Here is a 12,355-nt window from a genome sequence, read left to right as displayed (position 1 = left end):
TAAGAGTAAATGTAACCTTAAAGCGAGGTCTAGGCTGTTATATCTGGAAAAAGCTATCTGTTAGGATTCTCATTCATTTCAAAGGCAGCTGCTTGGCTGGCACATGACACTCCGAAGAGGGCCATAATGTGATTCGTCATTTAAAAGACATTAATTAACATATTTTCATGATTAAGAATACATTGCAACTCAATTTTCTATCATTTCTAATTAGATTACATTATATATATTTAATATATGCCTGTCATATCTAATCAATCAGCAAAGATAAATATTAATTACACTTTTAATAAGAAAAAAAAAACTTGTAAGCCAACATTAGGACTTGCATAGACACAGTTTATCTTATTGGCTGCATTTTCCAATTGCTTAATAAAGTTGCATGCTGTTCAGATATTCTTGCACAGTGCTTACAAGGCCTGCAGGGCAATTTCATTGCAGAACCAGACACTGGCTTCACTGATATCTGTCAAGTATTAGAGACATTTTTATTTGTGGTATTTAAAAAATGCTTGGAACTTTTCCAAAACCTTGCTTTCGTTTGCAGGAGTCACTCAAGGGAGCTAAAAAGCAAGCAAAATGGAAAAGGAACGTATTTCAACACTAAAGTTCTCCGGGAGAAGCAACCGATTGCACACAGCGCTCGCACTGGCCAAACCGAGGCGCGTGTGACACTCCGTCGTCAAGAAACAGAAATGAGTGGTTCGAGAGCAGAGCCTTTATATACGCTTCTAAAAATATCGTCCAATCAGCGTGCGGGTCCGTTCGGTTGAATCGACCAATCGCGGCTCCGGGGGGCGGGACTTATTTCCGCACGCCGCCGCGATTGGCTTAAAGTGATATCATATGCGCCCGCGCAAGCTGTTCGCGTCTGATTGGTCGCTCCGCGAGGGAACGTCACGCTATCACGAGGGAGTAGGCAGGCTACAAGGTTTGAATAGGGGAAGTTGACAGAGCGCAGCGCTTTGCGTGAGTTCAGTGTTTGCAAATACAGAGTGATCTCAACAGACGGACTAGCGGACTCTGAGCAAAGCGACGGCTGCACTGCGTTGCTGTTGCACGAAGAGGACGCTTGCTTGTCACACTTTATCTCCGATTCGTCAAGATACATATATATATATATATTTTTCTGTCTTTTATTGCCTGAAACGTGGGATTGCAATGGATGTTCTACCGATGTGCAGCATATTTCAGGAACTTCAGATCGTTCACGACACTGGCTATTTCTCTGCATTGCCATCGCTTGAAGAATACTGGCAACAGGTAATCATTTTTAAAGTCAAACGGAGAAAACTTCCGCTGCGATCGGCGAACGGAGATCTCGTGGTTCGACTTCGCCGCCTTTTAAACTGGAATCGAAGAGTTCTTTGCGATCCGCGCTTGAATGAAACAGTGTAGCGTTCTAAATGACGTGTTTGATTCGTTTACACAGTTGCGCGGTAAATGCCGCCGGTCAGCTTGCGTGCAATATGTCTGCGTTATTAAACTTGTTTCGGCATACGGAGTACGTTACAGTGTTTGAAGAGCCGCTGCTGGCGAGTCAGATACGTATTGCGTTGCAAGCCGTAAAAAGCACGATTACAGCGAGGAAAATAATTCTGCTCGGATCACTTTTTCCTCCTTGCGCTTTTCCGACTCGAACGAAGCCTGCTTGATTTGACAGTCTGCAGCACATGTTCTGTCACATAACGGGGTTTAAAGGAGGTGCTTATTAACTGTCATAGCAGGTTCTGCTGCTTGATGCTGATATTCTCGTGATTGAACTGTTGCAGCCGTATTCTTGGCACGTTAGTGCGAATATTCCTGCTGAAATCGATCCTGGCGGTTTCCCTCAGGCTTTTTGGGGATTCTGGCATGGTGCCGTATGAATGTATCTCTTGGCATTTAAACGTGCGTTTGCGTCTAGTTGCTTATTTTTTCCCAGCGTAGCCTGTTAAAGAGGGGGTTTCTCCAATAAACGAAAACCTGTTATCGTTACTTCACCGTTATGCTGTTTAAAACCCATTTGTTTTGTGGAAAACGAAGAAACGAGACGGTAGACAGGATGTTAGCCTCAGTCACCGTTCACTTACATTGCGTGTTTTCCTACGCAACGCGAGTGAACGGTGACTTGCGCCGTAAGTCACAACACTTCGTGGAAATGGAATAACGTTGAGTAAATGACAAGTCTGAGCTGTCTAAATTTCAGAAACGAACGTTTAGCCTTATGGAGAGTCTGTAGGAGGAGTAAGTCGAGGTTCTTTAGGCCATATTTTGCGCGGTAAACATCATCGTGGTTACCGAGGATGTGCAGGGTTAAACCGCACAGCTAAATGCTCGCATCGAGCGGAAAAACACAGTTTGAAGTGTTTAACTAACCGCTTGTGCACTCAGATGTAGTGCGTTCACACTTAATACGTGTTTAAATCGGTTTTAAACGCGTCCAGATGCAGGCTGAGGGGACGTCAGGCTGTTTGAATGAGGAAACTCGACCGAGGAAGTTCTGTGGCTTCCTTAAAAGGACTCTGAAATGTCTGCATGACTCACTAGGGGATAACTGTTCCAGAAAGACGATACACGGCTCTCAAAGCCATATTTATACCTGAAATACTGATTTTATTGCTCGTGTACTCGGTAATGTTTCAACGTGACATCGTTTTACATGTTTCAGCAGAAAATGTGTGAAACTGCAGTGTGGTTAACCCAAACTAACCCCTGGCAGTCATGTGTGAAAGTTAGAGGAAACTCAATGAATCGGTCATGCGCGTTCTAACATGGTGTTTTCTTTTTTTTTGTGTGAATCAGACCTGTTTGGAGCTGGAGAGGTATTTGCAGAGCGAGCCGTACGTCTCGGCGTCTGACCTCAAGTTCGAGGGCCAGGAGGATCTTTGGAGCAAGCTCATCTTGGCTTGTGGAGATAAGGGAGATGGGAACGGCAACCTTCCCGGCGTCAAGGAGGACGACAATCAGGACTGCCAAATATTAGAAACCAACAGCATGAATTCGGATGCCAGCAGCGAGGCGTCTGACAGTTCGGAGGAGCTCTCGCCCACTCACATCTTTACCTCCAACCCGCTGGGCTCGGTTCTGACGGAGTCAGCGCATCACTTGAGTTCCTCTATCATCAGCACACCTCCGTCCTCGCCAGAGACGCCCCAGGAGCCTGGCGTCCCGCAGGTCTGGGGCTCCACGCAGACTGACTTGCACGTGCCGGTGAAGATCCGGCCAAACGGACTGGGGAAGGCCTCGGATAAGGCCTCTGCGGGAGGGGACGCCTCTCCGGACGGCAGGAGGAGAGTGCACAGGTGTCACTTCAACGGCTGCCGGAAGGTTTACACGAAGAGTTCTCACTTAAAAGCACATCAGCGGACTCACACAGGTAAGAGAACCTTCGGCTCTGACGTAGCTCTCACCGAACAGAAAGCGGAAGCTCGCGCGCGCTACGCCGAGGTTTCGCGTCTCCCGCGAAGTTGTGTAATAGAGTCGAGTTCACACAGGCTGTCCTCAGCTGCGAGGCTAATGTCACTCTGTGAATATTTGCCTCGCATGACTGCACGCCTAAACGGTGACCTAATCTGTTTGGAATGCGGCCGCGGCCAGGAAGGAGGGGGATCGGATCGGGGGGGGAACGAAAGCCAGCCAGGGTGAAAACAACCTGCTCTACCAAAACAGTTTTGGTTTCGTCATGGGAAAGAACCAAGCTTTTGAATGGGGATCCGGGTGGCCCCTTTTTTTTTTTTTTTTTTTTTTTTTTTTTTTTTTTTTTTTTTAAAGGGCCCGTCGCATTCAAAACAGGCTCCGTGTGACGCGCATTGTTCGGCACAGAGACGGACTTTCTGCATACCGTGCATTCCCGCAATCCTTGAGAGCTTATTGAAGTTAAGACTGATGCATAAACATGCGTCCCGTTTACGGATGCGTTTTTTTTATTTTGGAGAGCGTTAGCGACTTGCGAATGTTTCCCAGCCGAAACCCGGCCCGGCTGAAAGGTGTTTGTGTTTGTGTTTACAGGTGAGAAGCCGTACAGGTGTTCATGGGAAGGCTGCGAGTGGCGCTTCGCGAGGAGCGACGAGCTAACCCGACACTTCAGGAAGCACACCGGTGCAAAGCCATTTAAATGCAGTCACTGTGACAGGTACGCTCGGTTCTGTCTCGCTATCTCTCTCTCCGTGACAGTCATCAAAGCCCGCCTGTCTCTCTCTCGCTGCGCGCCTGATCCTTTGATGCGTGCGTCAGTGAAACGCGACGGATCCTGCATTCGACATTGATTCCGTTTTATCGGTTCATCGATGGAAGTCGCCCCATTATGTTTGGATTTTATCACTTAATTACCTAATCGCATTAAACGCTTGAAAGCGCAATAGTCACACTGTCGCAATACTTTATTGATATTCTCTGCGTTTTATGACCAAACGCGCCTCTCCTGTTCGTCATCGCTTCCTCCCGTTAATCATTTCCCTCTCCGAGAGCTTTGAACGCCATTGTTTGATCAACTTCCCTTTTTTGGCATTTTGTTTCCGTGGTTACAGGATGCGAAACATTTCATAGTTCTCCTTTAGAGCAAAACTTTTGATCAAGTCTTTCCTCATATCCAGACCCACACAGAATCTGTGCCAGCAGTTCTATTTTTGCAGAATCAGAACATCCAGCATTCGTAAAGTTCAGCAAACTTTGGATGATTTAATACTTTTAATACTTTCAGATAGCAATAAAAAGTTTACTATTCTCAGCTTGAGACTTAACAACAAGGTTTGGGGCTGGTGCTCGGATTATTATAACCTTGAGAACTTTAAGATGATTATTTTTATTTGTGTAATATTTTTCTAAAAAGAAAAACAGACCCTTATTCATTACCAAATGTATTTTTAAAAAATAATAAAAACAATATTTCTTCTTATTATTATTATTATTGAAATTTTATATTGAAATTTTAATATATTATATATATATATATATATATATATATATATATATATATATATATATATATATATATATATATATATATATATATACCTATTCTCGTTCGACAAATTCACCTCAAGGGCCACTAGGGGCCCCATCGGTGACACAATGCACAGAACTCTACCTTTGATCACGCTTTACGGTTTCGGTGGCCCCTGCCTGACCTCGTTTTTTCACCTTTTCTCTCGCCGTTTCTCCCTCCAGGTGTTTCTCCAGGTCAGACCACCTGGCCCTGCACATGAAGAGGCACCTCTGAGCGGGCCGTAGCTTCACGCTGGGGATATGTTGTGTCCTGACCAGCTTCCTGGTTGACCTGGCCCTGCGAGAAATGGAGGGGGGAGTGTGTTCCAGCCAAAGCATGCCATTTTGCACCATATCCTGTGCCTCCGTGAGCCCCGGGATAAAGGCGGACTGACTGGTTGTTGAAACGAAAAAAGGAAGGGACAAAATCACGTATGAAGAAGAACCGAGGATGATTTATTAAAAAAAAAAAAAAAGAAAAAGTAAAAAAAAAAAACACAAAAAAAAAAAAAGCGAATGAATGGTGTGTTGTATGGTGCATGATGTTTCGGGACAACTCCTGGACTATACACTGGTACTTTTAAAACAAATCCTGTTTGACGTGAGCGGATGATTGTCCCGTGTGCAGAGAAGGGTGGGAGGGGGGTACCAGTGTATCGCTGTGGGCTGAATGGTGTCGGGGAACAAGTTCCGTTTTTGTTTCCGTGCGGTATGCGAGAACCGTGAGTGAAGCCGTGAGACTGAGAACTCCTGTCTGACGCCCCCGGGCTCCGGGATTCTGGGGGGCGTAGCGGCCAGGGTTTCACCCCCCTCCCGCCCCCATCTAAAGGAGGGGGGATGGAAGCTCGGTCCTGAATGAAAGTGGCTTTTTTGGTGTTCGGTGCAGCTACTAAATGTGCAATGTGTTCGGTGGCTTGTCCTTCGACAGGCTACAAAAGCTCATTTGTAGTTCGTTGTATAAGCTGTGTGCTTAGAGATGTAACACAATTATAACTTCACTATCATAAACAGGTGTTGCATGGTATTGGGGTTTGTATTTTTTTTTCTTTTTCTTTCTTTTTTTTTTTGTAATTGGGACTGCAAATAGATTCCAATAAAGCGCAGCTAAATACAATTGGGTTAAATGTTACAATATTGTACATAAACGCATTGATCATTCTTCAAATTCCCTCTTTTATTTTTTTTCTTTCCGGTGGAGGGAAGAATCCTATCCGTCGGCGACCATTTCATACAAAACTCGTTTTTTGTCATCTTAAAGACCGAGTTCTCTCTTTCTATCTCCATTTTACCTGTTGTTAATGCACTGTTGGCCTTAATGGTGCCTTATGCAAGTGACCTTTCCCATTGGGGGGTCACAAAATGTCTTGTATAAGTGATTGAAAAAAAAAAAGCTTTATTAAGGCTCTGTTTCACCTGAACATGCACCTTTCCTATTTCCGAGGCCACTGTAGTCAAGCCCTTGTAGATACGTAATATATTATTATTCTTATTCTTATTCTTGAGCATGCGATTTCATTATTATACTTCCCTCACATTTCTAGATCTGCGATTGTAGAGCACTTAAAGTAAGGATTTGGTATCTACTGAACGTTTCGAATACGCTTCAGAGCTATCCGTGGAGGTGTGCGGCGAGACCAAAAAGCTCTTAAAGTGCGAAAACGGCTCGTTGTGTAACACAAGGCCGAACGTTTGTGGAACGCCAACCCCCTCCCGGTCCCCCGTAACCAAGAATAAAGGAAAAAAACGGCTAAAGATTTATTGTAATTAACAAGCTGCAGTCAGACAGGCCTTGCCTTGTACTGCCTCTCTGTAATGAATTGCTGAAGGCCCTGCCTGCTACAGACTGCTGACTCGGGCAGTTCGATATTGACCTGTCTGGATGCCGTTGTTTTAGTCCAGCGACAGTATTGTGGAAACAGTGCACAGCCATCCAGAAAGATAAAGATATATCACCCCCCTTTTCAACATTTACAATGGAAAGCCTCTCGGCTGGCTGTGCGCGTTTCTTTCGCGATCTGAAATGTAAACCATAATGCTTTCAGGGACCAAACCGTCGATTAAATTTATTGTACATAGTTCTATGCTTGAATTATTCGAGTGTAATTGCTCCGGTTTCTTGAGCGATGGAGGTTTGACACTGTTGCATGTCGAGCAGCTACGTGGATACGGATCGTTTCGGCGGGAGAAAAGTAACTTGAAGCAGCTCGCGCTGCCATTTAAATCAGACCAGCCAGGGTTTTGTGGGCAAAGAACGTCGCGTCTTTCCAACAGTGGCCAATATTAGAGTGGTAATGGAGCCTTAATCAAGTTTTCCATTTTGCTTGCTTCAACCAACACTTTCTATCACTTATCTTTTCTCTCATGAATCCCTCTTGTCTAAAGAATATTTGTACAAAAGAATAAAAACACACAAAAGTTAGGATGAAAAATACAAAAAGGAAAAAAAAAAAAAACGACAACTTTTGTAAGATTTTTATTTGTTTTTGTTTTTTTGTTTTTTGCTTTATATGACTTTTATTTGAAATTGTTTTGCAAAATTGTTATATTTCTGTATGAATGTATTTTTTATTGGAATAATAAGAAATTCTTATCGGACAAGTTTGATTTGTTGTTTTGCTTCACTTTATTTCACTAGTGTTTTAGTGCTTCGGCGTTGCGGTATATTCAGTGATGGGCGACTAAACCTATAGTTATCGACTTTATTAACCAAACTTTGGGTTACAGACAAGATTTGAAAATCGCAACTTGAACTATGAGTCCAAAATAGTCTTCCCGAACCTGTAAGGAACGGCTAAGAACAGTTTAACGACTAAAACTCCCAGAACACCTTGCAACCACATAGCCATGCCCTTTAACAGTAGTCCGTAATGACAAGCCCCACGTCTCCAGAAGATGTCAAAAATCAACTCCTAAATATAATACAACCTCACGGGTGAATCTTTCGTAACAACCACCTGAGATCTCTCCAGAGTGAAGGATATGCTGATGAACGACAGTTAAGTGCATTAGTGGCGAAACGCTCATGTTCGTAAATTCCTCGCTCTCATTATACGTTGGTCTCGACACCCACTGCAGGGGATGTTCCACAGGCTTGTCAAAATAGACGAATGTGTTCCCACAGAAAAACATTGCAAATTGCAACCTTTGTGAATTGCTAAAGGGGAAACATGCCTGAGGTGATTCCTGGCAGGTGGAGCGCTGAAACATTTTGCCAAGGATTTGTTGGCTTTTCTAAACGTTTAAAAATGGCCGCTCGTCTGTTTACTTCTGGGCATCGTGTTGAAGACGTACTCCGTCCGTAATCCTTAATTTAAAAGACCTACTGTTAATTCAAATAATAACAATGCGTTTTAAACGTGCATACGGAAATGTAATTAATTAAAAAATGATGGTTATGCATACTGTAACTTGACGATTGTTATCTGGCATGATCTTACATGCCGGATGTTCCAAAGAGCGTCTTGGTTTCGATGGAAGCAGTAAACGTGACAAAGTCCAGTCACCTAGAAACAATATATTTAAACAATAGAATCATTCTTATCATTTCCAGCTTTAAATGGAGAACGAAAAATCTTTCGGTTTTATTGTGGACTTTGGATAGCTCTATACCTGTCGTTTCGCCCAGTTCCACATCGCGGCGGGTTCACTGAAGGTGAAAATCGTGGGAAACTTGTTGCATTACGTAACTCAATTACGGCTACGCCTCTGATAAAAAAGCAGTAGTTTTCCATGTTTCTCGGTGCTACGCTGATGTTGATGCTGCAACGCTGAGAAGTCGCTCATTATTCTGTGTAGCTGACAGATCCTAAAGTGGAAGCAATTATATGCAGCCTTGGAAAGTCACACAGCGACATCAATCCTTTAAAGGTCAAGTGCCCCCAAATCCATCATTAAATTTAACTGAAGGATCTCAGTCCATGCTTTATGATGTTTGAAAGTCAAGATCAATGTGCCAAAAGATCTATATTTATGTACGGCATTGTTTAATACGCCTTTAATAGGCATAAAATTAGCAGGGCAGTTGAGGAACATGCTTCGAAGAACAAAATGTTAGATGTGACGCATTGGTCGGTATGCGTGCGTGCTTTCCCACGTTTACCCTCAGGGTTCCTCTAATCCTGGATTACCAGATCTAGATAAATTGCTCTAGCATATGACACATGCCCTACCTTAATGTACATTTAGTGCACTTGATACCCACCATAATTCACAGCGTGCAGGTATTTACCTTTTTGTGCGTGTTTGAATAGTAACTTTCTGGCATTATTAACACTGCATTACTCTTATTTTTGTTGAACACAATAGAAGATTTCCTTCCCTGGTACATTAAAAGTTTAGTGATGTTTCGGACCCCGACGACTTTCATTGTATGGACAAAAACTGATCTTCGAAATGTATTATTTTGTCTAATCGGTGATTTGATGGCGAGGGATTTATCCGGGTGTGGGATCCGTTTAAACACTTTCACGGTTTCCATTTTAGATGCTGCCAAAATGCTAATATTGCTCTAAACATAAATAATGCCCGTTACGTACATTACGTACGAACACCTATGAGATCTCATCGCTTGACTACCTTGAACTTTGCGTGCGGAGCAAAGTCAGCAGTCTTACTGAATTTTGGGCATTGTGCTTCCTTGAGAAATTCTGAAGGCAAAGTATTGTCAGGCGAGCTGAAATTAAAAGCAATGTCACGACATCAAAGGCTGCAGTTGCCAGAGGGTGAGGGGTGAGTGTGGAAACCGTGAGCTGTTTGAAGCCAATGGGGTTGAAGAAAAATATTCAAAGAAAGACACTGGAGCTTGGTTTAGAAGATGGAATAATTATTAGTGGTACCTGGAAAGGCAAGCATCGCTATTTCTATTGTTCATATACTGTTAGTCATTTGAATAAAATCTCAGTGTGAGAATTAAGAACGAACTTTAGAACGAACCGTCCCATACTGATGTTCATACACGATGAATCCATCAATGCATTTTTGTGTTTGGTTTTGTTGCAGTTCGTTTCTGTATTTTTCAGTACTTGCGTTTGCAGTGCATATTTGTTTGCGTCATTATTGCAGAATGTTTCTGTATTTTGTAGCACGTTTCTGTATTTTTCCGAATTTGTTCGCTTTGTGAGTATTCGCAATGCACGTTTGTATTTGTTAGTGATTTTTTTTGCAGAATAGTTCTTTATTTGTTTGCTTTGTGAGTATTTAGAGAACATTTGGTTTTGCGGTGAGTGTTTGCAGCATGTTTCTGAAATTTGGTGGCTTCGTAAGCATTTGAAATGTCTTTCTGTATTTCTGACTATTTGCGTTATGTTCCAAATTTGATCATTTGCTTCTGAGGTAAGTATTGCATCGCTTTTCTGCGTTTGGTTGCATCGAGTATTTGCAGCGCGTTTCTGTATTTGTTTGCGTTGCGAGATCTGCGGCACCTTTCTGAATCTGGTTGCTTTGGGAGTATTTGCAGGGCATATCTGCGTAATTATTGCAGCATGTTTCTGTATTTGTTTGCTAGGTGAGTATTTGCAGAAGATTTATGTATTTGGTTGCGTCGTGAGTATTTTCAGCATGTTTCTGTAATTGGCATTAGCAATGTCTTTCTGTATTTGGTTGCGTTGTGAGTATTTGCAGTATGTTGCATTTCTTTGTTTGTGGGGTAAGTATTTGTAGCCCATTTTGTTATTTGCATCACTTTTCCGCGTTTGGTTGCATCGAGTATGTCTTTGTATTTGTATTGTGAGATCTGCAGCACCTTTCTGAATCTGGTTGCTTTGGGAGTATTTGCAGTGCATATTTGCGTAATTATTGCAGCATGTTTTTGTATTTGTTTGCTGTGTGGAGCATTTGCAGCATGTTTCTGTATTTGGATCGCTTTGTGAGTATTTGCAGAACATATATGTTTTTGGCTGCGTTGTGAGTATTAGCAAAACGTCTCTGCATTTGTTTGCTTTGTGAGTATTTGCAGAACATTTATGTATTTGGTTGCGTTGTTAGTATTAGCAGAATGTTTCTGTATTTGCTTGCTATGTGAGTACTTGCAGAATATTTATGTATTTGGTTGCGTTGTGAGTATTTGCAGCTTGTCTCTGAATCTGGTCGCTTTGTTAGTATTTGCAGTGTCTTTCTGTATTTGTTTGCACTGTATTCGCAGCGTATTCTCTATATTTGTTTTGCTTTGTGAGTTTTGGAGTTCACATCTGTATTTATTTGCAATGTGAGTACTTGCAGCGTCTTTCTGTGTTTGGTTGCATTGTGAGTACTTGCTATGCGTTTCTGTCTTCGGTGCATTTAGTATTTTGGTACTTGGTTGCACTGGGAGTACTATATTTAATGACTTGCAATGTGATTATTTGCAGTGTCTTTGTTTTGTTGCATCAGTTGTATTTGGCCGCATTGTGAATGTTGAGGTATGTTTTGCATTTCTTTATTTGATTGCATTGTGAGTATCCGCAGCATGTGTTTTCAAATTAATGAAGATGTTTCTTAATTTGCCTCTTTTTTTATTCACATGGGTTTTCATCAGTTGCAGTGTGTTAAGCTTTCTGCCGCTGTACAGAACACCTTAGCAACTGCATAGCGAATATGCTAAGAACCACTCAGAATGCCTCAGCATGGGAACATGCTAAAAGCACTCTGAACTAGCATAGAAATGTGCTCAAAAACACTGAACACCTTGGCAGCTACACAGCAACATCCAAGCATCATGGATGCGTCTTGCACAGGCAAGCGCAACTCAGAAAGTCCTGTCATATCCAGCAGTTTTTATTTTCTGCATTTGATTGCTGCAGAACAAGAGAAATAAAAGGTTAATAAGTCCACGGATGCCATTTATGATGATCATCCTTCATTGTGGCTCATCATCGTGCTCTGGGTTTGTCTGCATCCTGCCCGTTCATTAAAAATAGAGCTATTTGTTTTCAAAGCAGATACTTACCCAATTAGCATCTAGCAGTTAGTGCTTGTGAACACTAAAATGCATTAAAAGGGAAATGGAGTTAGGGTAGAGGAGAGATCTGAGAGCATGCCACAAACACTTTTTGTTGGTATTTTCATAAAGAAAGCAAGCACTCCATAGTCTTCCTTTCAACACAGATTAATTTCCATCATAACACCCGAGAAAGGCTTAATGGCTCTTTTGAACATTGAGACGCAGCCCTCAAAGAGCTCATTTCACTCCGGTCTTGAGCAAACATGAGATTTACTCAGATTTGTTGTTTGCTATTTGAAGAAGAGCAGTTGTTGATGATAAAGAGCCAATTGCCCTCTCTATTGTGACATCACTCAAGTTGACCATGTCACATGACTGCTTGGAGCAAGCTTTGGTCACCTTTCTAGTGACCTCCGAGGGACATTCATTCACATCTCCTAATTGCATGAAGACATCTTTTGTCTGCTAAACCGA

The 12,355-nt window shown here is 42.4% G+C and overlaps 1 protein-coding gene across 1 annotated transcript; it reads left to right on the top strand.

Annotated features, from left to right (window-relative positions):
• Positions 1-942: 942 nt before the first annotated feature.
• On the top strand, positions 943-7,569 carry klf6a (Kruppel-like factor 6a). The gene is made up of 4 exons (XM_043226044.1): positions 943-1,263; positions 2,785-3,358; positions 3,991-4,114; positions 5,149-7,569. Exons 1-4 carry the CDS (start codon positions 1,162-1,164, stop codon positions 5,198-5,200), a joined length of 852 nt encoding a protein of 283 aa, XP_043081979.1. The 5' UTR covers positions 943-1,161; the 3' UTR covers positions 5,201-7,569.
• The last annotated feature ends 4,786 nt before the right edge of the window (positions 7,570-12,355 follow it).

This window comes from Puntigrus tetrazona, chromosome 24 (assembly GCF_018831695.1).
Source record: "Puntigrus tetrazona isolate hp1 chromosome 24, ASM1883169v1, whole genome shotgun sequence".
In the NCBI taxonomy this organism is placed as follows: domain Eukaryota; kingdom Metazoa; phylum Chordata; class Actinopteri; order Cypriniformes; family Cyprinidae; genus Puntigrus; species Puntigrus tetrazona.
This window is presented reverse-complemented; position numbering and strand designations above follow the sequence as displayed.

Coding starts and splice junctions, on each gene's coding strand:
- klf6a (XM_043226044.1), top strand. CDS start 1,162: ATGGATGTTCTACCGATGTGCAGCATATTTCAGGAACTTCAGATCGTT. Junction 1,264..2,784: donor TTGAAGAATACTGGCAACAG/GTAATCATTTTT, acceptor TGTGTGAATCAG/ACCTGTTTGGAGCTGGAGAG. Junction 3,359..3,990: donor ACATCAGCGGACTCACACAG/GTAAGAGAACCT, acceptor TTGTGTTTACAG/GTGAGAAGCCGTACAGGTGT.